The sequence below is a fragment of the Sorex araneus genome, chromosome 1 (assembly GCF_027595985.1).
Source record: "Sorex araneus isolate mSorAra2 chromosome 1, mSorAra2.pri, whole genome shotgun sequence".
Taxonomy (NCBI): domain Eukaryota; kingdom Metazoa; phylum Chordata; class Mammalia; order Eulipotyphla; family Soricidae; genus Sorex; species Sorex araneus.
Genome location: NC_073302.1, coordinates 427281763 through 427306445, shown reverse-complemented (window position 1 = coordinate 427306445; position 24683 = coordinate 427281763). Strand labels below are relative to the sequence as shown.

The window sequence follows — 24683 nt, the reverse complement described above, 5'->3', positions numbered from 1 at the left end:
GCCCCTATCCGCCTCGCCGGCGGCCTCTCGACCAATCGCCAATAAACCCGCCGCTGACGCTTCGCCTCCCCGGACAGCCATTGGTTCCGCGATCGCGTAACGGGGATTGGCTGGAAAGCGCCACGTCCCCGCGAGCGCGCCGAGCTGCGTGGACCGGATTCCCGCCCTGCTCCTGTTAACTGGGCGTTTGCGGTGGTGGCGGGTCCCGTCGCTTTACTGCTGGGGGCGTGTGGGCGCGGCCCAGTGGCCGCCACGTCCCTGTTTGCAACGTGTGACTCGGCCTCAGTAGAGCTTAGTAGTGGACTAACCTATTAGTTATTTTAAAGCCCACCCGGACCCGCGGTCGAATTAATCGGACTGTCCCGGCTTCTCTCTCTAGCCCCCGGGTGGGATTGGATGAAACCTCAGGATGCTTTTTCACTCTGGCTCCAGTGTTGGTTGCCTCTTCATTGCTCTCCATGTCTTGGCACTAAGCCACCATCGGCCCTCATATTTGACCTCTCACCAAGGGACCTCCACCTCTTAAAATAAACTCTTCCCTCAGATTGTCTGCCTTAGTTGCAGCTAGAAATCCTGGTCTAGAGAAATCTGGATAAGACGTGAACTGGAAAAACCTTTCCCGTTCCTTTCATTTGCCTTTACTATGTTTTCCCAGCAAGCCAGCAAGCTAGGCAGCAAACGCAAAACCTTGCTCTTATCCACGTGAGCTCAGTCTGGATAACTAAAGTGTTTTTTTTTTTAACTTTGAAAAATTGCAATTTATTAAACCAATTTTAATCACTTATTTGTTCTTAGACACATGTGCATTAATAAAACGTGTTAATCTAAAATTCCAAGTATAAAATTAAGAGGTTTAAAGGTTTTCAACTTATAGGACAGAGCAAATTGCACTGGTCTGCCAACTGCTGTTTGGCGATTAGAGTTTTGATTTTCTGGGTACAGCTTTTCCTTATTCATTCTTGCAGCTATAATACAGAGCTTACTGCACAAGAGAGAGGGGGAGGGAGAGAGAGAGAAGAGAGAGAGAGAGAGAGAGAGAGAGAGAGAGAGAGAGAGAGAGAGAGAGAGAGAGTGCTAATGTGGGTCCCATTGCATGTCTTGGACAAAATGAACCAGAAAACCACTAGCTTCTTTCCATGTCATAAAGTTTTATTGTTTTAGAGTCACACCCTATAGTGCTCAGGACTTATTCCTAGCTCTGTGTTCAGGAATCACTGCGGATGGGCTGAGGGCACCATATATTGTGGTGCGGGGATAGAACCAGGGTTAGATGCATGCAAGGTACCAGCTTACCGGCTGTTCTTTCTCAGTCATGAAGTTTTAAAGAGTGCTTGTTGAAAGTTCCTGTTTGCAATGCAGACAGAATATAACTTGATTGTGTTCTCAGCACATCAAGCCTCTATAGTCAAAATCCAGTAAAGACAACCAAGTTAGCTTGCTATTAAGTACCAGGAAGAGAGACTGAGACCTAAGTCTTCTGGAATTAAATGGAGTCACAGCAATCTTAGGCGGATCCCAGAAAGGATTTTCTAGAGGATGACTCAGGCTGTTTCAGGAGCTCCTGAGTGGACAGTTTGGTAAAAGGATTAAGAGGAACAAGGACAAGTGGGGGATAGTGTTCAGTTAGAGGGCAAGGAAGGTTGACTAAGAAGCCTACCCATGAAGGGAAAGCTTATTTGGTTGTTTCTTTAGGCAATGGAGGGGCTTAATAATTCAGGAAACCTGAACAGAAGGTAGTAGGGATTGTGGGTGGTCTTCTAAAGGTTTCTAGACTTGCAACTGGGGAGCTGGCAGAAACCCCTGAGAATCTATCCAGGAATAACCCTTAAGCACCAGCCTGGTGTGGCCTAAAACACACAACGAGGTTTCTAAGCTTGACCTTTCATAGGAAGTGGCATGAGGGGGCTGGAGCGATAGCACAGCAGGTAGGGCGTTTGCCTTGCATGCGGCCGACCCAGGTTCGATTCCCAGCATCCCATATGGTCCACTGAGCACTGCCAGGGATAATTCCTGAGTGCAGAGCAAGGAGTAACCCCTGTGCAGAGGCAGGTGTGACTCCCCAAAGAAAAAAGCAAAAAAAAAGGAAGTGGCATGAGATGGAAAGGGTTTCCTTCAGATATTACCCATAGAGCAGGATCTTTTCCTTAAAGTTAGGCACTGTGCTAAGTACTGGTCCAGCAATGAGGATTAAAATTCCCCTTGGGAACCTACAGCCTCCTGGGAGAGCAAATCTTCCTGGAAGGTCTTGGAACAGAACTTAAACTTTTTCCATTCATGATCCCTTTTGGTGTGAGAACTATAACACAGGTAAACATTTGCAGAGTCCCTTTGGATTTGTGATGCACTGGATTTGGAATTGATGCTGGTCCTTGTGCACTCAGCAAACTTTTACTAAAGCCAAATGTTTTGTGACTCCTTCCCCCTCACCCCACCCCCCAATTGTTACAGGACAGGTCTTGATCGACTATTTAAGCAGCTTTTAGAAAAAGCTGGATAAGGTCATTGGATAAGGGCATGAGCTTCACTTAAATATGAATATTTCAACATGTGTAAACAAGCCTGGCCTTAGCGATGACCTTTTTTTTTTTCTTTTTGGGTCACACCTGGCTATGCACAGGGGTTACTCCTGGCTCTGCGCTCAGAATTATCCCTGGCGGTGCTCAGGGGACCATATGGGATGCTGGGAATCGAACCCGGGTCGGCCGCGTGCAAGGCAAACGCCCTATCTGCTGTGCTATCGCTCCAGCACCAGCGGTGACCTTTTTAATCAGAGGAAACTGGGAGAGTTATATAAGTAGGAAGAGGAGAAATGAGTTAAGCACAATAAATCTAAGGTGATGGCAGGATAGCTAAAGGAATAAGCCAAGCTAGGATCATTGGTCATCTGGCCACTGGTGGAGTAATTCAGTGCTAAAAGTCACATAGAGGATGATCTTGAGGAGTGACACACAACAAATGTGACCTCAAATACCCCATGCCCCCTATCTAGCTCTAGCTTCTGTCTGAACAGCACTGATGGACCTTCTTTTAAGATGTCAGTCTCAAAAAGTGGGTGTTCAAGCAACTCATCGAAGTTCAGATGGAGATATTGTGTGCCAGACACTATTCCAGACATTAGGGATCGAACAGTGGACAACATGGACCAATTCCCTCATGGTACTTTTATTCTGGTAGGTAGCCAACCACACAAAGCAAATGCACAGTATGAGGAGAGCTGTAAGGAAGGAGAGAAGGCAGGAAGGACAGGGAGGCGGGGCCTTTCAGGAATAGCACTGCAATATTCAGAGGGCAATTGGTAAAGGAGGGGACGGCATGAGTCAACACTGGAAAGCGGTAAAGAATATTTCAGGAACTGGGAACAGTAAGGGCAAAGGCCCCGAGCTGACGCAGGATTTGGAATTTGAGGAGTGGCGGGAGTGCAGATCAAACAGAAAGAATGGCCTTTGGACCATTTTAAGAAATTTAGCTTTTATTATGAGGGAAGTGTGGAAAAGACTGACCAACTAACAATAGTTTCCTCTTTACCCTGTACACACAGCTGGACTACATTTCCCAGCATTCCACACAGTGTAGCCATGTAACCAAGTCCTGGCCAAAGAAAGAGGAGACAGAAATGATGTCTATTATTTCCAGCACTGACCACTGGCCACACACACAAACCTGTTCTGTTTGGTTCTCCAGGTGCCCCTCCCTTCTCTGTCCCTCCCTCACCTCTCTGTCTCTCTCTCTGTCTCTCTCTCTCTGTCTCTCTCTGTCTCTCTCTCTTTCTCTCTCTCTCTCTCCCTCCCTCCTCTCTCTCCTCTTGCTCGCTCGCTCGCTCGCTCTCCAACCTCTTTAGGTTGGCAGCATCACATGATGAAACAAAACCAGGTTCCTTTGAATGAGACACTCACCAAACAGGAGCATTCTTTTTGAACTTTTTATGAGAAGTGATTTGCTGTAGGTTATTTCATGCCATCGACATATGGGGACTCATCTGACAGCATTGCCTGAGTCACTATAGACAGGAAGCTTGCAGTTCAATTACCGCTATGTTCAGTGAAATGGGAGACTGGATCATCAGACAACTAGGGGCTTTAGAAAGGGGGTTGTGCTTTGAAATAGCCATTCCTCAGAGAAGACAGAGAAGGGGAACATGGAATAACCCCCAGGCAACATTAAGGGCCCTTGTAAAGGCTTGTGATTGTGACTTTGAGGCGAGATAATACGTCATATCCCTAGGCACGTGTGGTAGCACGATGCAGGCATGGAGTGGGAACTAGTCCAGCGAGTCAAGTGGTAAACACACAGAGGGGTCGAGGGTGTGTGCAGTGGTATGACAATGAGCCCAAAATCTAGGTTGGAGGGGGTGGAGGAGGGTGTGGGGGCTGCTCTTGGTGATATTCATACAACGAGTTGGACTATTCAGTGCTCCAGAGGTACAGTGTTTGGGACTGGGATCTACATGGGATCTACCATGGCCACATCTGGCAGTGCTGAGGGAGGACATGTGTGTGATGCTGTGGTTCTACGTTTGGTCCTGGTGTATGCCAGGTGTGTGTCCCTGACCACTGAACTCTCCCTGGCCCGTCTAAGTGTATCCTAAAACCTCAATAGGAGATTATCCTAATACCTAAATAGGGAAAACCTGATATCTAACAGGGGATGCCTGAAATAAGACATCCCCAAGCCTTTCCAATTGGAAAGTTGAGTCACTTATCTGGAATTACCCTGTGTCTGATGAGGGCTCTATTGATTCGGACACCAACAGGCAGTGCTCAGGTGCTATTCTTGGCATGCTTCTTGGGGCACCATGTGGTGCTTGGATAAAACCTGGGCCTCTGGCACACACAGTGTCATAGTAAACCCTTTGACCTCTCCCCTTTAGCTCCTAGACTGTTTTTAGTAAATGTGAAACGGTGTGCATCTTACAATATATTTTTTAAAAATTTATTTTTGGGTCACACCCAGTGATGCACAGGGTTTACTCCTGGTTCTGCACTCAGGAATTACTCCTGGCGGTGTTCGGGGGACCATATGGGATGCTGGGATTCAAATCCGGGTCGGCCACACACAAGGGAAACACCCTACCTGCTGTACTATTGCTTCAGCCCTGGTGTGCATCTTAAACAAAGCAGCTGATCCATGGACAGTTTGATACCTAATCCCTCAACGAGTCTTAACCTACAATATATGAACTTCTGATTCTACTTCTACTGAGCCTAAAACCTCTAGTTTACCTATGTTCTGAGTTTGCATTTCCTCTTTGAAATCGCTAAATATGCACCAAAGAGGCGTCCCAACATTTTAAAGGACATTGTCATATACTAAAGAAATCAAGCTGGTATTTGTAGCGTGGAAACATTTAGCAAACAAGAGAAAAATCCCCTCTATCTCCCAACAGCATGTCCCAGTACCCTCCTCAGGAACTTTTCACAGCCCCAACCCAAACCTTAGGAGGAGGGGGCTGGAGCGATAGGACAGTGGGTAGGGCGTTTGCCTTACATGAGACTGACCTGGGTTCGATTCCCAGCATCCCATATGGTCCCCTGAGCACTGCCAGGAGTAATTCCTGAGTGCATGAGCCAGGAGTAACCCCTGTGCATCGCCGGGTGTGACCCAAAAAGCAAAACCAAAAACAAACAAACAACAACAACACAACACAACAAAACAAAAGAAACCTTACGAGGAATTCCTCGGTGGGGTGAGGGTGGGTGCTGGAGACCCTGGTTGAACCCGACACCCCATATAATCCCTCCAGAAGTGATTCCTGAGCTCAGAACCAGGAATAAGCTCTGAGCACTGCCAGGTGTGTCCTCTCCTTGCTCCCCCACAAAAAAAAAAAAAAAAGGAAGAAAGAAAACCCAGCAAAACCCAGGGAGGGAATGAACTAAGGAAGAAGATACAAGCTTGAATCAAAAAACAGGAACTGACAAGGCAAATTGGAAAAAGGAGAAATTTAAATAGAGGCCTGGATTGGAATTGTTTTGGCCCCGCATACTTGTCCAGAGTTATAGAGAGGAAAACAATTTTTTTTTTTTGATATCTGGCCTTACTTTCAAGTTTTCAATGAGATAAATAGACTCGTGGCGAGGCGTGCCTCTGGTGGGTTTCTTCTCTCTTCCTTCTCAGCTTCTCGCCCAAGACTCTTCTGCTTCCTTCTCTTAGCACCTCTCTGTGTATCTCTCTTCTTCTCCGCTCTCTGCCTTCCTCTTCACCTCTGTTTTGCTTTCTTCCTCTTCTTCCTTCTGCTCCCGGTTCCTTTCTTTCCTTTCCCCCATCTCCCGGTCCTGGTTTCCTTGTGCTGGGTGGTGAGGGGGAGGTGAAGGGTGGTTAGTGTATGGAGCAAACACAGAGGCAGGTACTGGAATAACGTTGGACGAAGGTTTCTCCTCCGGAGTCTTGGGCTAGGTTGTTCTCCAAGAAAAGGCACTGCTCTCAGGATAAAGATCATTTGAGTTTCTTCTTAACTGCAGCTCTCTCCGCCCCTTCCTCCCATGAGTCCCTCAGGAAGCTGAATGCTGCTGTGTGGCGTAGGTGAGGGCTGCATGGACCCGTCGCAGTGTGAATGGGCGGCTCAAATAGAATTTCCTGGGGGTGCAGGAGAGAAAAATGTCCAACAGGTCATCAATGGTTTCAAAAGCTCTTCTGTGAATACATTGATCAGTTAATTTAAAAATTGTCAACTATTGGGGCTGGAACGATAGCACAGCGGGTAGGGCGTTTGCCTTGCACGCGGCCGACCCGGGTTCGATTCCCAGCATCCCATATGGTCCCCTGAGCACTGCCAAGAGTAATTCCTGAGGGTAGAACCAGGAGTAACCCCAGTGGATCACCAGGTGTGACCCAAAAAGCAAAAAAAAAAAAAAATTGTCAACTATTAATGATCTCACAAGAATTCATGATTAATAGTATTTTGCTTTAGAAAATAGAAAGCTGGGGCCAGAGTGATAGTTCAGCAGGTAGGGTATTCGCCTTTCACCCTGCTGACCCAGGTTCGATCCTCAGCACTCCATATGAATCCCTGAGCCTGCCAGGAGTGATCCTTGGGCAGAGCCAGGAAAATGCCCTGAGCATAGTCAGATGTGGCCCAAAAACCAAAAAAAAAAAAAAAAAAAAAAAAGAAAGGAAGAAAGAAAGAAAGAAAAAGAAAAAAATCCATAAAGCACTCATAACTTTTTTGGTTTGTTTTCATTTTTTCTGCAATTTTATTTTATTTTTTAATTTTATTTGGTGTGTGTTGGGGGCGGGAGGGGCGTTGGGGCATAGCCAGCAGTACTTAAAGGCCAATCCTGACTCTGTACTCAGAAGTGACCTCTGACCATACTAGAACGACTATATGCAAATGTTAACGATTTTAACTGGGGTCAGTGACATGCAAAGCAAGTGCCTTATCTCCTGTATTATCTCTCTGGCCCTCTTTTAAAATATTTATTTCTTTTATTGAGCTATTATAGTTTACAATAAGAGCTGTTTTAGGGGCCAGAGCAATAGTACAGTGGGCAGGGCTCTTGCCTTGCGTGCAGCTGGCCCAGATTCAATCACAGCATCCCACAAGATCCCACAAGCACTGCCAGGAGTGATTCTTGAGTGCAGAGCCAGGAGTAAGCCCAGAAAATTGCTGGCCATAGCCTCTCCCCTCCACCCCTCCTACCTCCAAAAGTTGTTTTACAATTTTAGAGAAACTACACAAATCCCTCCACCAGGATATCAAGATCCCTCCCCCCGCCATTAACCTACCACCTGTTCCTTCCTCCCACCCATGCCCCCACTCCCAGCTTCCTTAGTTCCCAATTTCTATTCATGTCTCAGGGTTTGTTTGCATTGAGGACAGTCTAATCCCTTTTTCTGTTTCTTTATATTCTGCATGTAAGCCAAATCATCTGGCATTTATCTACTTTCTGACTCATTTCACTAGCATGATACCTTCCAATTCCATTCAAGTTGCAACAAACTGCACAATTTCATCTTTTCTTAGAGTTGAGTTAAGAAGTTGAGTATGTACATATTCCATTGTGAACATACCATAATTTTTATCCACTCATGTTGTTGAAAAATTGGGCGATTTTCAGATCTTGGCTACTGTAAATAGTGCCGTGAAAATAGGCATATACATGTCTTCCTGGATTAAGGGTTTTGTGTTCTTAACTTCTTTAGGGATTGATCAGTTGGTCAGTTGGAGGGGCACAGGACGGGGTGAGCATATATTATATTAATAAACAGATGGCTGGATGAGCATATGGGTGGGCAGGTGGGTGGGTGGATGGATAGATGGATGCATGGTCTTTGGAGCAAGAAGGATAAGGGCGGGCTGGAGTGATAGCACAGCGGGTAGGGCGTTTGCCTTATACGCAGCCGACCTGGGTTCAATTCCCAGCATCCCATATGGTCCCCTGAGCACTGCCAGGAGTAATTTCTGAGTGCAGAGCCAGGAGTAACCCCTGAGTATTGCTGAGTGTGCCCCCCCCCCCCCAAAAAAGGATAAGGGCTAGGTCCCTTGAAAGTTTGAGTGCCCCCAACTCCCTTTTGGTCATTACTTTCCCCCCCCCCCCCCCGTTGCAGAAGGCTGGGACTCCCTAAGAGTTCCAGAAAGGAAAAAGATAAAACCTGATCTCCACCTCCTCAAAGGACCAACACAGAGTCAGCACGGGCAGCACACAGTACCCCTGACCAGCAGAGAGGGCAGCTCTCTCGCCATGGCAGGGTCCTTATAGATTAGCCCCTCCAGTCACTTGAGGAACTCCTGGCGCCTCTGGGGACACTGGCAGTGCCACACTTAGGGTTTCATTCAACCGGCCTGGAGGCAGAGAAGGGCCCAGCAGCAGCAGAGGAGGCTGAGGAGCGGCCGTGGCTGTCCCGTTCTCTGCTCCCAGCCTTGGCTCTGAGCCCGCGCCTGAGGCGGAGAGCTCCACACGTGTCCTGTGAACCCCACCCCCACAATACCTATGAGTGGGGTCAGCCTTGGCCCTGTGCAGGCTGCTAGCGTGCTGAGGAGGGAGAGGGGCTGTGGCCCAGAGGGGTTCTCTCTTTCCCACTCTCCATAGGTGAACGAGTCCCTCCAGCTGAGGACGGGGGTGCACGGGATGCTGTCTTCATCGGGACCATCTTTCTCAGGGTCTAGGGGAGAAGAGATTTGTACATTAATTCACAGGGCCCTTGGGTTTTGGTCAACATAGGTGTGTGTTGGGGGTGGGGGTGGAGGGAGGAGGCAGTGCTTGTTAGGTGCCGGGCATGGTTCCAGAGAGTTCCATGTATTCAAGCTCTTTCCTCCAGCACAACCCTACTCCCTGTGCTCCAGGAAGTGAAGTCACTTGCCTCTGGTGAGCTGACAAGGAGGCAACGCAAGATTTCAGAGCCAGTGGCCGGGTCTTGTTATCACACACCACATGCACAGCCACTGCCAGGGGGTGGAGGGGACCGAATGGCAAAGAGGGAACCAGTGCAGCTTGGAGAAGGTCGGCGCATGAATGTGCCTAGGAGGTTCTTCTAGCTAACCCAGCAGTGCCCCAAGACCCAGATGGCCTGAAGCCAGGGTTTGTTTTAGGTTTATTGCACTTCAGTGACTCAAATGTTACCTCACAGCCTAGAATGGTGACCTCCTAGACTTCAGCTGGGGGGCATATTAGAAATGCATTTCCCATTTCCGGCCAGCCAGACGCTGAGTCAGAGGTTGCATTTTCTGACCATGGACACATAAAGGATTAAGACGTGTTGCAATGGGCCACTCCGCCCTCCAATGGGGAATGAAAGCTTCCCAAAGGAAGGTTTACACAGGGAAGGTTTGCCAGATGGTTTCTGCCAGAAGCAGTTCTCCCTCTCCCTCTCTCTCTCTCTCTCTCTCTCTCTCTCTCTCTCTCTCTCTCTCTCTCTCTCTCTCTTCTCTCTCTTCTCTCTCTCCTCTCTCTCTCCTTCTCTCCTCTCTCTCTCCTCCCTTTCCTCCCTCTCTCTCTGTCTGTCTCTCTGTCTGTCTCTCTCTCTTCTCTCTCTCCTCTCTTTCCTCCCTCTGTTTCTCTGTCTCTCTGTGTCTCTCTGTCTCTGTCTCTGTCTGTCTGTCTGTCTGTCTGTCTGTCTGTCTGTCTGTCTGTCTGTCTCTCTCTCTCTCTCTCTCTCTCTCTCTCTCTCTCTCTCTCTCTCTCTCTCTCTCTCGGAAGCTAGGGTGTGACTATCCTTCCAAACGGAACGAGAACACTCCCAGGCCCACAGTGGAGAGGGGCTTCCTGAGCTCTGGGGAAACAGCAGAGCCTGGGAGACATATTCCACATTCCAGGATGAGCCACTGGCATATCGGTGCAGGGGCAACTTCCGTGCAAGGTGTGAAAGTTCCTTTGACCCTAGAAGTTTGGTGACTCTTCTGAATTTCTAGCTGTTCTCTTAAGTGCCAAGAATAAATTTGAAATTGTCTCTTTCTGTTTCATTAAACCCCAACAGCATGGAATATGGCATGTGGTGTGTGTGAGTGTGAGTGTGTGTGTGTGTGTGTGTTTGAATGTGTAAAAATAGAAAAAAATTGGGGTCAGAAAGATTGTACAGTGGGTAAGGCATTTCTTTTGCACACAGCCCACTAGGGTTTGATCCCTGCCACTGCAAATAGTCCCCTGAGCACTGCCAGGAGCAATCCAGGAGCTTAGAGCCAGGAATAAGTCCTTAACACAACAGGATGTGCCCCATCCCTCAAAAGAAAGAATTCACTTTTGCATTATTTGGTAACACCACACTACTAAGCATTGATAGACTTAGAACAAATATGGTTCAGCATCAAATCTATTCACCATTTGGAACCAGAGTTGTGACCTGCCAGCCAGAGGTTGGTCTAAAGATTTGTTTGTCCACTAATGTTGGCCTATAGTGAGCTTTCATTTCCTTTTTAAATGGGCAGGTGGTGGGATATCATGTAAAAATCCAGACTTTTAGCTTCTACAGAAAAATTAGTGCATCTGGCAATGCTGGACCTGTGTTCCAGCAGGGCACTAATTAGATGAAGTCTCAGTGGAAACCTTCACTTTCTTTTTGCCACTGTCCCCACCACTCCCTATTGCCTCTCAATGCTAAACCTCAATGCTACAATGTGTCAACTCAGATCTTATCTTACTTAGATAAAGCTGAAAGAAAAGTTAATAATTTCTTATCACTGTGTCGCCAGGTTCTTTACCTACTTATACTCCCTGTAGACACTTGAGTTCCTAGTTTCTGGTTTGGGGCAAATTGGCAAAACTGCCCTGGGATCTTTATAGCATCTTTCAATGTCTAACACAACACAAAATTCTAGCTGCCTCATGAGCCAATGTGGAGGAACAATTTATTAGTGGTGTGGTGCAGGTTATTTTTCCAGCTCCTAAGGGATTTGTAGCAGCGAACTTGCTGCTATGAATAATTCAGAAGCATTGAAAAAATAGAATGGGTCGACGAAATAAGACTACAAAGCCAACAGGAAAGGAAATGGAGATTTTGTCACCAAGGCAGCTTCATCTGCACCGGAAGGTATCGGGAAGCCTCTCTGTGGACAGGGAGGATTCTGAGTGCAGGGAGCACTGCAGAGGAGGGGCCTCCTACAGCATACTTCCCTGAGCTGAGTTTGACTGGAGCATCGGAACAGGGCTGGAGAAGACGAGACACATGGGGGAGGCTCACACATCATCATGCATGCCAAACTGACTGGGCTCGGGGTACACTGAAGCCACAGCTAGAGAGCCAGCTGCTGTTCCCAGCACGTTCCCTCCCCCCCTTCCATCCCTACTGTCTCCTCCCAGAATATCCTGCCTCATCGGCTTCAGTCAGCCCCCTGGTCTTCATCCTCTGTGACTCGGCACACCGCACCCCAAGGATTTCTGGAGGGAGGGAGGACTCATGTCCTTGTGCTCCTGTGACACTCCGGGCATGAGCTTTGAATGTTGCTGGGAGGAGAGGTTTTATAAATTGGGGGTGCGCCCACCTGACCGCTCTGATTTACAGGCCCCTCCAAAGTGGTGCCGTGTCTTTCTCTGGGGTGGCTCCAAGGCTTACAACGGTGTTTGGCTTTTCCTACCAAGGGCATAATGCCTGCTTTTGAATGAATGAACCAACCAAGAAGAGGATACTGTGACTGTCCAGGCCTGAGGTGACAGGGATTTGGGCAGAGGAGGGTTTGTGGGAGCCAAAATGAAGTCAAGAGTACAAGTGTTTTGGTTTTTTTTCCTTCTTTCTGTTGTTTTTGTTTTTTTTTTTGTTTTTTTAGGCCACACCTAACTGTTCAGAGCTTACTCCTAGCTCTGTGCTCAGGGGACCAAATACAATGCTAAGGATCGATCCTGGCTTTGCCACAGGCAAGGCAAGCACCTTAACCCAGAAACAGTTCAAAGAAAGGAACTGGTAGGTTAGCTTGGCCTCAGAGCCAAACTGACTGTCCAGTCCAGCAGTAGAGAGAAAACAAGCCCAAGACAGGAAATCAGGATGATGAGCCTGATGGGAGAAAATCAGGACGGGGGGCTGGGTGTGCGTGTTGGGGTGGGTGGATACGCGTGTGCATGCGTGCGAGTGTGTTTCTTAGTTTCTTTGCTGAGTTTCTCTGCAGAGCAGAAAGTCTCTCCCCCCGGGGGGGCCCTGTGCCCTCCTTACCTGATCTGTCCTTTTTGGTCTTGGTCTTTTTGCAGCTCCTGGAGCTCCAGCCATTTCAGGGTCAAGGAAACGAAGGACAAAAACAGAAAAGAAAAAAACAAAAACGAGTACAGCATGAAACTCAGCGCCAATCTCCTCTCCGCTTACAATGTTTGTGATGCCAAAGCTTTAGAGGCATATATGAATATGGATAAGGCCAGCTGTGGTGCTGTTGGGAGGGTGTGATGACTCTGAAAATCCCACGGGAAAGAAACAGGGGAGGGGAGAGGGGGTTAGGGACTGCGGAGCCCCTGAGGTCCGGTTAGCAGAGAAGTGGGTGGGGTCCCATCTGTCCGGGCCTGTGTCTCGAATTTATTTGCCACTCATTTTATTTGCTGCGAGTTGCACGTTGTTGCTGGTGTATAAAAACGGATATGATTGCCACCAGAACAAGAGAACATGCCAAATGAGGAGAAAACGCTTCACTCAGGGCTTTATCTGGGGGAACCGGAGAGAAGAAACTAAAAATACTCTAGAAAAAAAAGTCTCTACAAGGCAATGACCGAGCTAACAGTGAGGCAGCAGCTAAGTCCCTCCTGTTTCTGACCCCCATGGCGGCCATAGGTCCCCACATTCACTCTCCCTCGCTTCCCATGGGCTGTCACCGCCACAGCCGGTGTGACCTTTTCAAAGTGTAAATTGGAGCATGCTGCCTTGCTGTTTAAAATGCCAAGTCTCTCAGAATACTTCAAGTCTAAATTGCTCCTCCCAGGCCCTGCCTGACTCGGCCCCTGCCCACCTGTGCTAATAGCCTTCTACCCTCCATCCCTCCCCACTGACCTTCCTTCCCCTTCTCTAAATGGATCAGGGTGATGTCAGTACTACTGTAGGCAGGGATGGGGGGCATATATGGTGGTACTCAGGGGCTACTCCCAGTTAAGCGCTGAGGGGTGCTCCTGGTGGTGCTCTGGGAGTCTAACTTGAGCCTCCATGCAGAGCTGTCCCCCCTGCCCTGGGGCCTGAGCCTCATCCTCATTCGTGTTCCCTTGGCCTACGCCATTCTTCACCCCTTATCTGGCTACTGCTGGTTTCTCCTTCAGACTTTTCTCTGGCCTTCTGGAAATGTTCTAAGGTTACGAAAGTTACAAAATCTGTTCCAGAGATGACCAACGAGGCCCCAGTAACCCTTCTCTTCCCTCTCTGGAACTAAACCTCTAATTTTGTGTTGAGTACACTGCTATGCTGAATGGGTACCATGCTTCCCAGACTCCCTTACATTAGGATGTGGTCATGTGACTAAACCATGTCCAACAAACAGAAAATAAAGCCTTTAAAATAGCTACCTAAAGAACCTAAGTTTAGCACTTTGAGACAACCAAAAGATTACTTCAAAATATTTCATTATTAAGAGTTTTTGGGGGCTGGAGCGATAACACAGTGGGTAGGGTGTTTGCCTTGCACACAGGTGACCCGAGTTCAATTCCCAGCATCCCATATGGTCCCCTGAGCACCACCAGGGGTAATTCCTGAGTGAAGAACAAGGAGTGACCCCTGTGCATTGCCAGGTATGACCCAAAAAGAAAAAAAAAGAGTTTTGGGAGGTAGGACGAGGTGGGGTAAAATAAAAGGGGAAAAGGAGACCAGTTCTCTTTTATTTAATTATGTGACTTATTACCTAAAATTTTTTTCATTAAAGGTCTCTATGAAATACAGGGTGACAACCCCAGCATAAGTTCTTTTACATCAGGAAATTACCAGCATTTTCCTTTTGTTAAAAATTTAGTAGAGGGGACTGAGAGATAGTACAGTGGGTAGGGCACTTGCCTTACACACCACCAACAGGGTTCAATCCCCAGCACCCCATGTGGTTCCCTGAACCCACCAGGAATGTAATCCATGACCACAGAGCCAGGAGTAAACCCTGAGTACCACATGGGGTGTGCCAACTACCTCTCCCCTCAATGCCCCTCTCCGTGCAAAACAAAAACCAACGCTTGTACTTGCAGCCTAATAATACGAGTTAGTATTTCTTTCTTTTTTTTTTTTTTTTGCTTTTTGGGTCACACCTGGCGATGCACAGGGGTTACTCCTGGCTCTGCACTCAGGAATCACCCCTGGCCGTGCTCAGGGGACCATATGGGATGCTGGGATTCGAACCTGGGTCGGCCGCGTGCAAGGCAAACGCCCTACCCGCTGTGCTATCGCTCCAGCCCCAAGTTAGTATTTCTTGAGTGCCTCCTTACTCAATCAACTGAGGAACACCCCCAGGAGCAGATGGACACGAGCTCCTGTCTACTCCTGTACTATCTGGGTGGGTTTAGCACTATCATAATTTCCAGCTCAGAGAGCTGAAAACAGGGATTCAGAAAAGTTAAACAACAGCTGGAGCAGTGACATGGGGCCCAAGTCTACGTAAGACATTTTTTTAAAACCCAGTGCTGCCCACTCTATCAGTTTTCTGTTTTATGGTGATTCTACATTAGAAACATTTTCTTTTAATTATTGCTTTCTCTCTCTTCCTCTATGAATTGTTGGTTCCCACTGAAACAAAAAAAAAAATCTTTTCACCTTTTTGCATCTTCTGTGACACGTACTAATTTATTTCTATCCTTCCCTTTCTTCAAAACCACAAATCCAGTTCCCTGGGACTCTGGCTCCTGCTTTATCGTTGCTCTTTAGCTATTCTCTCCCTGTGACCTCAGCATTCCCAAGTGTCATTTTCTTATCAGCTAGTCTTAAGTTTCATACTCATTTTCTTATCAGCTAGTCTTAAGACTCATACCCCCATCCCATCTATATTGCTAGGGACAGTTTCTCAGGCATAGAGAAGAGAGTCCTGTTCAATGGAGCTTTCTAGAACAGATGATGCATTTAGAAAACCATCCCCAAAGCCACATACGGTTCAAACAGGGGCCAGTTGAGTAGATCTGTGAAGTGAATGTACAATATTCGCAATCAATGTTTTAGTGATTTCTGGTAGGACTAGGAATTGGATTTTGATTCAGAAATGGGATTAACTTCCTCATCTATGTTACTTTCTTTTTCTTTAATTAAAAAAAATTTAAATGTTTTTTGGTGACACCCAGTCATTCTGAGAGGTTAATCGTGGCTCTGCACTCAAGGGTCACTCTTGGTGGGGCTCAAGGGAACACAGGAGATGCTGGAGACCAAACCTGAGTCAGCCTCATGTCAGGCAAGCAACGTACCCTCTGTACTATTGCTCTAGCGGCTGTTTTGAATTGTCAAATGGAATTCCTTCCCAGAGGCAAGCCTACTTTGCTTGCTTATGAAGGAGAACAGAACACAGATCTCAGAAAAAAAAGTTGCCTTGTGTCAAAGATCAAGACGGGACACCGATTGATGGCATTTCTTGCCCCTTCCTGGACTCATTCACCAAGTGACTTGGTTTCTGACCTCACTGGCTAGATCATCTGGCTGCAGGCAAGGATGTCATACCAGCTTGATGTAAGTGATATACCTGAACTGGTTGCGCTGGTGCAAGTCGGCGAAAATCTGAGAGATGGCCTCACTCTCCCCTTTGGCCATCAGCTGCAAGAGGCTCTCGCTAGGACGGGAGCCTTGAAATTTCTTCTGTACTGACTAGATGGAGAGAAAAAAGCAAAGCCGGGTTGTTAGAGTCTTCGGGCCTTTGGCATTTTTCTTATAGTCTAGACCCTAAAGTGTTGAAATTCAATATAGGCTTCCATGCCCACTGCTCAGAGAGGCCAATCCTGAGATCATATGTGTGTTTATTGTCAGAATCATACCTCGATACCCCCTCAGGGTTGTGCTGGCATGGAGTACTTGAGGTAGACTTTGGTAGATGATTCATTCTTACCAATGTATCTTAACATGTTCTCAAATAAGCACCTTAGTGTAAACTGAAACAAGCCTTAGCAACTTGGCTTTAAGTGTAAATGTAAGGGTGGACTCAAGAGTTGCTGTAGAAAGGTAACAAATGTGTGGAAGGTCGGTTTCTTGGGCATGGGATATGGCAGTGGTAGAGCGCCTGCCTTGGGTGCTTGAGGCTTCGGTTCCCAATATCGTTCCACCTCTTGGAGTGAGATCCCTGGCTCTGCTGACGTGAATCTGGTGTCAGAAGCCACCGTGAGACCCTTGTCACACTGCAACAACAAAGGAAAGGGAAAGGAAAAATTCATTCCTCTAAGAAAAGGCATTCCTTTCAGCCCAAGTTAGGGCTGCTTTCCAGTCCTGGGTACAGTTACGTTCTTGAGACCAAGGGGACACCTCAGCAACTAGGGGTACATGCTTAGCCTGTGCCAGGAAGTTTGATCCCCGCCATTAACATGACCCCCAGCACTGCTGGGTGTAGCTTAAAAGTCCCTGAGCACCTTTGGGACTGGCCCCTGGGCCACCTTCTGAGCACTACTTGGGAGGACTCCAAATGTTTTTTTTTTTTTTTTTGCTTTTTGGGTCACACCCAGCTATGCTCAGGAGTTACTCCTGGCTCTGCACTCAGGAATCACTCCTGACGGTGCCTGGGGGACCATATGGGGTGCCGGGGATCCAACCCGCGTCGGCCACATGCAAGGCAAACGCCCTACCCGCTGTGCTATCGCTCCAGCCCAATCCAAATGATTTTTGTCCCCCAAAGATGTCCGTTCAGTATGCTGTTCAGATTTGTTCACTTATTCACTCACTTGCTCAAGTGATACAGGGGTGAAGTGGCCGCCAGAATCCTGCCTGCCTGGGGCTGTAGCTTAAGTTAGTTTTATGCTTGTCAGACAATAGAGGCTCAGTACAAAACAAACCCAAGTGACTTCACTGGCAAATTCTACCAAATATTTCAAGAAGTGGTGATGCAAATTCTTTGTCAACTGACAAAGCAGAGGAGGAAACACTACTTCAATCATCTTGTGAGATTAACATGGATTCCAAAACCAGGATATCAAAAAGTTATCACAAGAAAAACTACAGATTAATATCTCTAATGAATGTTGATGCAAAATGACAAATAGAATCCAATGAGCCAAATTGAGAAATATGATTATACAAAACTACCATGACAATTGGAATTAATACAGGAAAATGAATTGATTTAGCCTCAAACAATCAATTAGTGTGACACACTATCTATAAGAAAGATAGAGCACATGGTTGCCTCAGTAATTGCATAAAAAGAATTTGACAAAAGAATCCAATACCTTCTCTTGAGATAGACTCTCAAGAAAGTAGACACAGAGGCTGGAGAGATAGTATAGTGGGTAGGGTGCTTGCCTGCCTTGCACACAGGCTACCTAGGTCCAATCTCCAGGGTCCCATAAAATCCCCCAAGCCCATGAGGAATGACTTCTGAGTTCAGAGCTGTGAGTAAGCCCTGAGCACCACCGATGGTGTCCCCAAAACCAAAAGAAAAAAGAAAGTAGACATGTTAACATCTTAACATGTTAGGAACAAACTTCTTCAACCTGATAAAAAGTATCTACAAAAATCCCAGTTTTTTTTGCTTTTTGGGTCACACCTGGCAATGCATAGGGGTCACTCCTGGCTCTACACTCAGGAATTACCCCTGGCAGTGCTCAGGGAACCATATGGGATGCTGGGAATCGAACCCAGTTTGGCCGCGTGCAAAGCAAACGCCCTACCTGCTATGCTATCGCTCCAGCCCCCAAAAAATCCCATAGTCAGCGGCAGACTTAATAAAAGGTTGTTTTCCCTAAGATCTCCTGATCTTTGTTCCTACAAAGCAAAGTTGTCTGCTTTGACATATCTATTAAGCATTTCATTGAAGGTTCTAGCTAGTGGGAAAGATTCCAAGCAAACAAATGGATTCAAGGACTAGAGTCAGTGCAGAAGGTAAGGTGCTTGCCTTGCACATGGCCAACCCGGGTTTAATCTTCATTACTGTCCCCCAAGGACCAAGTGCAGAGCCTAGAATAAGCCCTGAGTACAGCCAGGTGTGGCCCCAAAATCAAAACCAAATGAACAAATGGATCCAGTGGGAAATAGAGTGAAATTATCCTTATAGATAATGTAAATTTAGGTATGTATGTAGAAAATACCAAGGAATTTACAAAAGCTACTAATAAGCAAGGCAAGCTTAATATAAAAATATTTCTACATATTATCAATGCAATTCCATTTACTATAGTGCCCACAATAAAATATTTAGAAATAGGCTTGCTCTTCAAACAGTGTTCTCCCATGAACACGTACGCCTTCACTTTCTCTCCCTTCATGTCTTTCTAAGTTTCAATAAAAACCTATCTTGGGGCTGGAGTGATAGCACAGCGGGTAGGGCGTTTGCCTTGCACGCAGCCGACCCGGGTTTGATTCCCAGCATCCCATATGGTCACCCAGCACCGCCAGGAGTAATTCCTGAGTGTAGAGCCAGGAGTATCCCCTGTGCATCGTTGGGTGTGACCCAAAAAGCAAACAAACAAACAAACAAACAAACAAAACAAACAAAAAAAACCTATCTTGCTTCACCTCCCCAAAAGTATATATGCATATACATTTAGGAATAAATTTAACAAGGTAAATGCAGAACTAGTATACTGTAAGCTATAAAATGTTGCTAAGGGAACATTTAAAAGATTGAGATAACTGGAAAGATACTCCATATTTGTGTTCTAAAAAACTTCACATTATCAAAATGGCCAGTCTCTCCAAATAAATGTTATAAACTTTACATATTCTCTGTTTGGGGGAGGGTGTTTTAGGGTCACACCCAGCAGTACTCAGGCCTTTCTCCTGGATCTATGCTGAAGGATCACTCCTGGCAGGGCTTGACAGACCATATATGGTGCCAGGGATCAAACCTGGATTGACCAGATGCAAGGCAAGTGCCTTGCCCATTGTACTATCTCTCTGATCCCCAAATTCCACATTTTTCCTTATCAAAATTCCAGCAGATTTTTTTTCTGTGGAAATTGGCAACCTGATTCTAAAATTGATACAAAAATACTTAGGATCTAGAATAGCCAGACAATTTTTTTTTAAAAAAATGGAAAGATTTGTATCACCCAATCAATATTGGTATGAAAAATTTACTGTAACTACTACTAGTTGAGCCAGAGATATTGTACAGAGGTTAAGTGCCTTTCTTTGTATGTGATCAATCTGATTCAATCCTTGGCACCGAGACATATGATTCCCCAAGCACTGCTGGAGTGATCCTTGAGCCCAGAACCAGGAGTAAGATCTGAGCATAGCCAGGTATAGCCTGCAAACTCACAAGCAAACAAGCAAAACCTCTAGTAACCAAGATATTATGAATTCGTCACAAGAAATGGCAAACAAATCAATAGTTCAGAGTCGAAAATCCTAGGTCAGAGAGATAGGACAGCAGGTTAAGCCATCTGTCTTGCTTTTTCTGGTGGGGGAGGGCGTTACTTTTTGGATCACACCCAGTGATGCTCAGGGGTTATCCCTGGCTCTGCACTCAGGAATTACTCTTGGCAGTGCTGGGGGACCATATGGGATTCCAGGAATCGAACCCAGGTTGCCAGGTGCAAGGCGAACGTCCTACCCACTGTACTATCACTCCTCCCCTAAGTTGTTTGTCTTGTATGCAACCAACCTTGGTTCAAACCTTGGAACCCCATATGGTCCTCTGAGCCTGCCAGGTGTGATTCCTGAGCACAGAGCCAGAAGGCAAGCCCTGAGTACTTCCAGGTGTGGACCCCACACCAAAACAAAGAAAAACCCCACTGGATACTCATTAAAATAGTTTTTTGGAGGGAGTCAGTTTGGACCATATCTGCACCTCACACATTCGAGGCATATGTCCTGCCACGGAGCCCCACCTCCATCCCAGTCCTTCTTTTTTACCTGGTTTCACTTCTTTCACTTAATATCTTCTAGGTTTAGCCCTACGACGGCATGTATGGCAGTCACAGGCCATCAGTAACCTAGACTTTTTTGTTTCTTTGGTGGGGACCACATCTGATGGCGCTCTGGGGATCAAACTCAGCTTTTCTACATGCTATGAAAGTGCTCCCGTCCCTTTGAGCTAACTTCCTCAATGTGGTGTGTATGTCTGTGGGGTGGGGTGGGGGCTGCTGGTAATGAAGTCAAGGACCCCCCACATGGAAAGCAAATGCTCTGCCACTGAGTTATCTCCCCAGCCACAATTTACACTCTTTCATGATGATAATATTTTATGGTTACCTTCAACATAAATAATATTTTGTTTATCCATTAACCAGTTGCTGGGATTTGAACTTTTCTATTTGGAGTGCTTATGAAGAATGATGCCGCGATGAACTTCTGTGTACAGGTTTTGGCATGAATAATTCTTTCATTTAGAATGTGCTTGGGCATGTTCTAGAAATGTAATTGCTGGATCATATGGTAGGCTTCTAATACATTTATAAAGAAACTGGCAAACTTTTCCAAAGTAGCTACATGGTTTGATATTCTCCCAGGGGGTCCTGTCTCTCTCTGTCTTCAACAACCTTGCTATTCTCTGTCTTGTTTTGTTTTGGGGTCACACCTGGCAATACTCAGAGCTTACTCCTGTATCTTCACTTGGGGATCACTCCTGGAGGTGCTAGGGTACCATTGGGGTGCTGGGGATCAAACCCAGGTCCAATGCATGGAGGCCAAAAGCCCTACCTGTTCTGGGGCTGGAGCAATAGCACAGCGGGTAGGGCGTTTGCCTTGCTCACGGCTGACCAGGGTTCGATTCCCAGCATCCCATATGGTCCCCTGAGCAATGCCAGGAGTAATTCCTGAGTGCAGAGCCAGGAGTAACCCCTGAGCATCGCCGGGTGTGACCCAAAAAGCAAAAAAATAAAAAAAATAAAAAATAATAACAAAAGCCCTACCTGTTGTACTATCACTCTGGCCTCATATCTGTCCTGATGAAGACGATTTTAGGGGCTGGAGCGATAGCACAGTGGGTGGGGCATTTGCTTTGCACGTGGCCGACCCGGATTCGATTCTCGGCATCCCATATGGTCCCCCAAGCACCGCCAGGAGTAATTCCTGAGCGCATGAGCCAGGAGTAATGCCTGTGTATCGCCGGGGTGACCAAAAAAAGCGGGGGAAAAAAAAGGAAAATTATTTTAGGGCCAGAGAGATAGTAAAGGAGGTAAGATAATTGCTTTACACACTGCTGGCCATGTTTTGAATTCCCAGCACCACATATGGTTCCCTGAACGTCACCAGGGGTTACTCCTGAGCATATAACCAGAATAGTCTCTGAGCATCATCAGTTATGCTCCTACCCCTACCCCCCACCACACACACACACACACACACACACACACACACACATCCCCAATTGTGGTGATTGCCCAGCTTCCCACATTTCCTGAGCTAAAAAGGACAGAATGGGTGTGTGTTCCCCAGACTTTGATCAAACTCATCAGGGTCAGGAGCCCCTCTCCATGGCAGATGCGTGGTAGCTCTCCCAAGACCCACACAGCTCCGTTCTGGCCTTGGCTGGAAGCAGCCATCCCGCCCACTTACCTGTGAGTCTCCTGAGGGGCTACAGCTGTTCCTGGGTACCAGGCAGTGAGTGACCAGAATCCTCGGGTCTTTGGTGGTGATGGATAGACCCTGATGCAGGATCTGCACCAGGCGGTTCCAAAAGTGGAACACGGCATCAGGATGGTCCGGGTGCAGCTTCAGGTAGTAGATCTTCTCCGTGACGGTCCTCAGCCGCAGGACGCGGTGCTCCCGGTCATACACCTGGAGCTCCACAAACTTCAGGGGGAGAATTCTGCTGGCAGAGAGAGACAGCGGTGATAACCCTCCCTGGAGGAGGCACAGAAAGTGGCGTTTCCCTCAGGCCTGAGGCTTCTGAGATCGGAGAGACCAGGTTTATTCAGGAGTTTGTTTCAAATACAGAGCCCTGGGCTGGAGAGAGCACTCAGGTGGCTAGAGCACATACTTTGCATGCAAGAGCCCTGGGGTTTAGTCCTTGGCATAGCACGGTCCCTGATCACTGAGCCAGGAGTAGCCCCCTGAGCACTGTTATGTGGGCCTATCCAAAAAATTAAATCGAAATGGTCAGAATTCTCCTACTGGGTTTCTCTGGATCCCGGTGCTGAAGAAGGTGCTGGGCCCCAGAGTTTCTCCTTTTCCTTTAGGAATCACTGCGGGACCACCCCGCATGCCGCCCGATCAGCTGGTCCATTCTCCCACCTTTGTGTCTTGGTGCTTCTTGCCAAAGGAGTTACCATAGAAGGATTTGGCTCTTAGGGTGACACCGGGCAAGGGGCTGAGCTCTAGTGCTGTATGTTGGCCCAGTGCATAGTGGCAAGTCCATCCCCAAGACCATGTGGGAAAGTGATAAGCTTTCCTAACTCCTGGGCTTATCTAGAGATTCTCCAGAGAGCCCAGTGATAACCAGAAGAGGCTCAAACATCAAAAAAGGGTTTGATGTCACTGTCTGCCAGAGAGACTTAGTTCCACTTTTTATTGGCAAGGAAATGGGGAGTGGCATTTAACTTGGGGCTTTAAAAAGGTGGGTTTAGCTAGGTGCATGCTAAGGAGAACATGCTGTTCTCCACCCATGCTCTGCTTGCTGGCGCCCTCCCCAGGCCTGGAGGCTTCCAGAGCTGCCCTGCCCTCCTCCCCCACCCTCCCATATCCGGTCTTAATTCACTGCTGTTGAAAGCTATGCTTTGGCCGATGACTCTCTGCTTTTCCCCCATGCCTGAGTTACGGACCAAAGCAGCCCCAGCACTGGTTCACTCCGCACTCTGCTTGTCCTTGATCCCCACCTGTGTGGCTTTACCTCTTTAGGATGATGTTGGGGGCAGTCGATGGTCTGTTCCACGTCGGGCTCTGCCCCTGGGGCCATCTGACACTGGCCATGAGGAGGATGTTGGGAAGGGGCAGACAGGGCACAGAGGAGGTCACCCCAAGGGCCAACGTGTAGCAGGCTTTGTAGATGTCAATCCAGTTGCTGCTCTTTTTCACCTGCAAAGCAGCCCCGAGCAGAGCCCCCCCCCCCGCAGCATTAAAGGGGCGGTTTCTACACTCACTGCAAACTGGGTGATTCTTGGTTGGGGAGAGAGAGGCTGCTAGTGTGCTGCGGGGAGCCAGGAGCAAATCTCCCAATCCCAAGTTGTGACAACCCAAAACGTCCTTCAGACATTGCACAACGGTCCCCCTGGATGGAGGAAGTGAAACTGTGGCTTGTTGGGAACTGCTTTCTGAAGCTATGTGGATGCTGGCACTGAGAAGAATTAGCCTTTCTAAGTATTCCCCACACGCTGCAAGCCGGGACTTCCCCTACCCGCCTCCCCGTGAGTGATCAGGCCCCTTTCACACCCCCTGTTCTGTTCATTGGGGTGTCCTGGGCCCCCAGGTCAGTCTGGGCAAGGAAACCAATCCCTGGCATGAGCCTGTCCTGAACTTTGACCTCCTGTGTTTGTACAGAACCCTCCGCTCACTCCAGCCCCCTTTTCTCATGCCAGGGTTCAGGGTGCATGGGCACTTGGTTCCAGAAAGCAGAAGACTGCCCCCGCCCCAAAGCTTACCCTCTCTGGGGACCCCCGACTCCAGTTCTCTGGCCAATCACTATTGCTTTTCCTAACACCCCCAAAGAGATCCTTCCTTTTGGCTTCAGGTGGAGCCTGAAGAAAGGAATTTGGAAACTCAAATCCTCTGCTCTGAGTGGAGCATCCCAGCCTCTGTGACCGGGATGGGAGTACAGCGACCAACCATGGAGCTGTGCAGTCAGGGTCCCGTGGGGAGCAGGCGGGGGGCTGGGTGGGGCCTTCAGGCCAGATCCTGGCAGGCCTCGGGGCGGGCACGATTGCATCCTGAGGCTCAGAAGAACCAGGAGTTCCCTTCTGAGCACAGACTGGAGTACCTGGACAAAGTTGCTTTCGAACACCACTGAGTCAGGAAATAGGTTGAATTCTGAGGAGTGAAGCATCTGGCAGAGCAGCCCCTCCTCCACACCCAGGCCCACGCCAGGGTTCGGCTCCCCATCCGCAGACAAGAGGCTCTTGAACTCTTCCCAGGCGTTCAGGGAAGGGAAGGCTGGATGGGATCTTCCGACTTTCACTGTCTTCTTCAATTTCCACCATGTTTTTCTCTGCGAAGCGGATGATATCATATCTGCACATGCTCAGGGGCCCACGGCACACGTCTGTCCTGGGAGCTCTCTCTTCCCTTCTGACTGGGGCAAGTTGGCCAAGGCCTGGACC

At 47.8% G+C, this 24683-nt stretch overlaps 1 protein-coding gene across 1 annotated transcript; it reads right to left on the bottom strand.

Moving 5' to 3' along the window:
• Nucleotides 1-6047: 6047 nt before the first annotated feature.
• GARIN1B (golgi associated RAB2 interactor 1B) lies at nucleotides 6048-24592 on the bottom strand. Its single transcript, XM_055121078.1, has 8 exons — nucleotides 24344-24592; nucleotides 23261-23445; nucleotides 21984-22240; nucleotides 16028-16145; nucleotides 12571-12608; nucleotides 12217-12218; nucleotides 8923-9088; nucleotides 6048-6570 (listed from the first exon to the last, which is right to left on the bottom strand). Exons 1-8 carry the CDS (start codon nucleotides 24590-24592, stop codon nucleotides 6557-6559), a joined length of 1029 nt encoding a protein of 342 aa, XP_054977053.1. The 3' UTR covers nucleotides 6048-6556.
• Between the last annotated feature and the right edge of the window lie 91 nt (nucleotides 24593-24683).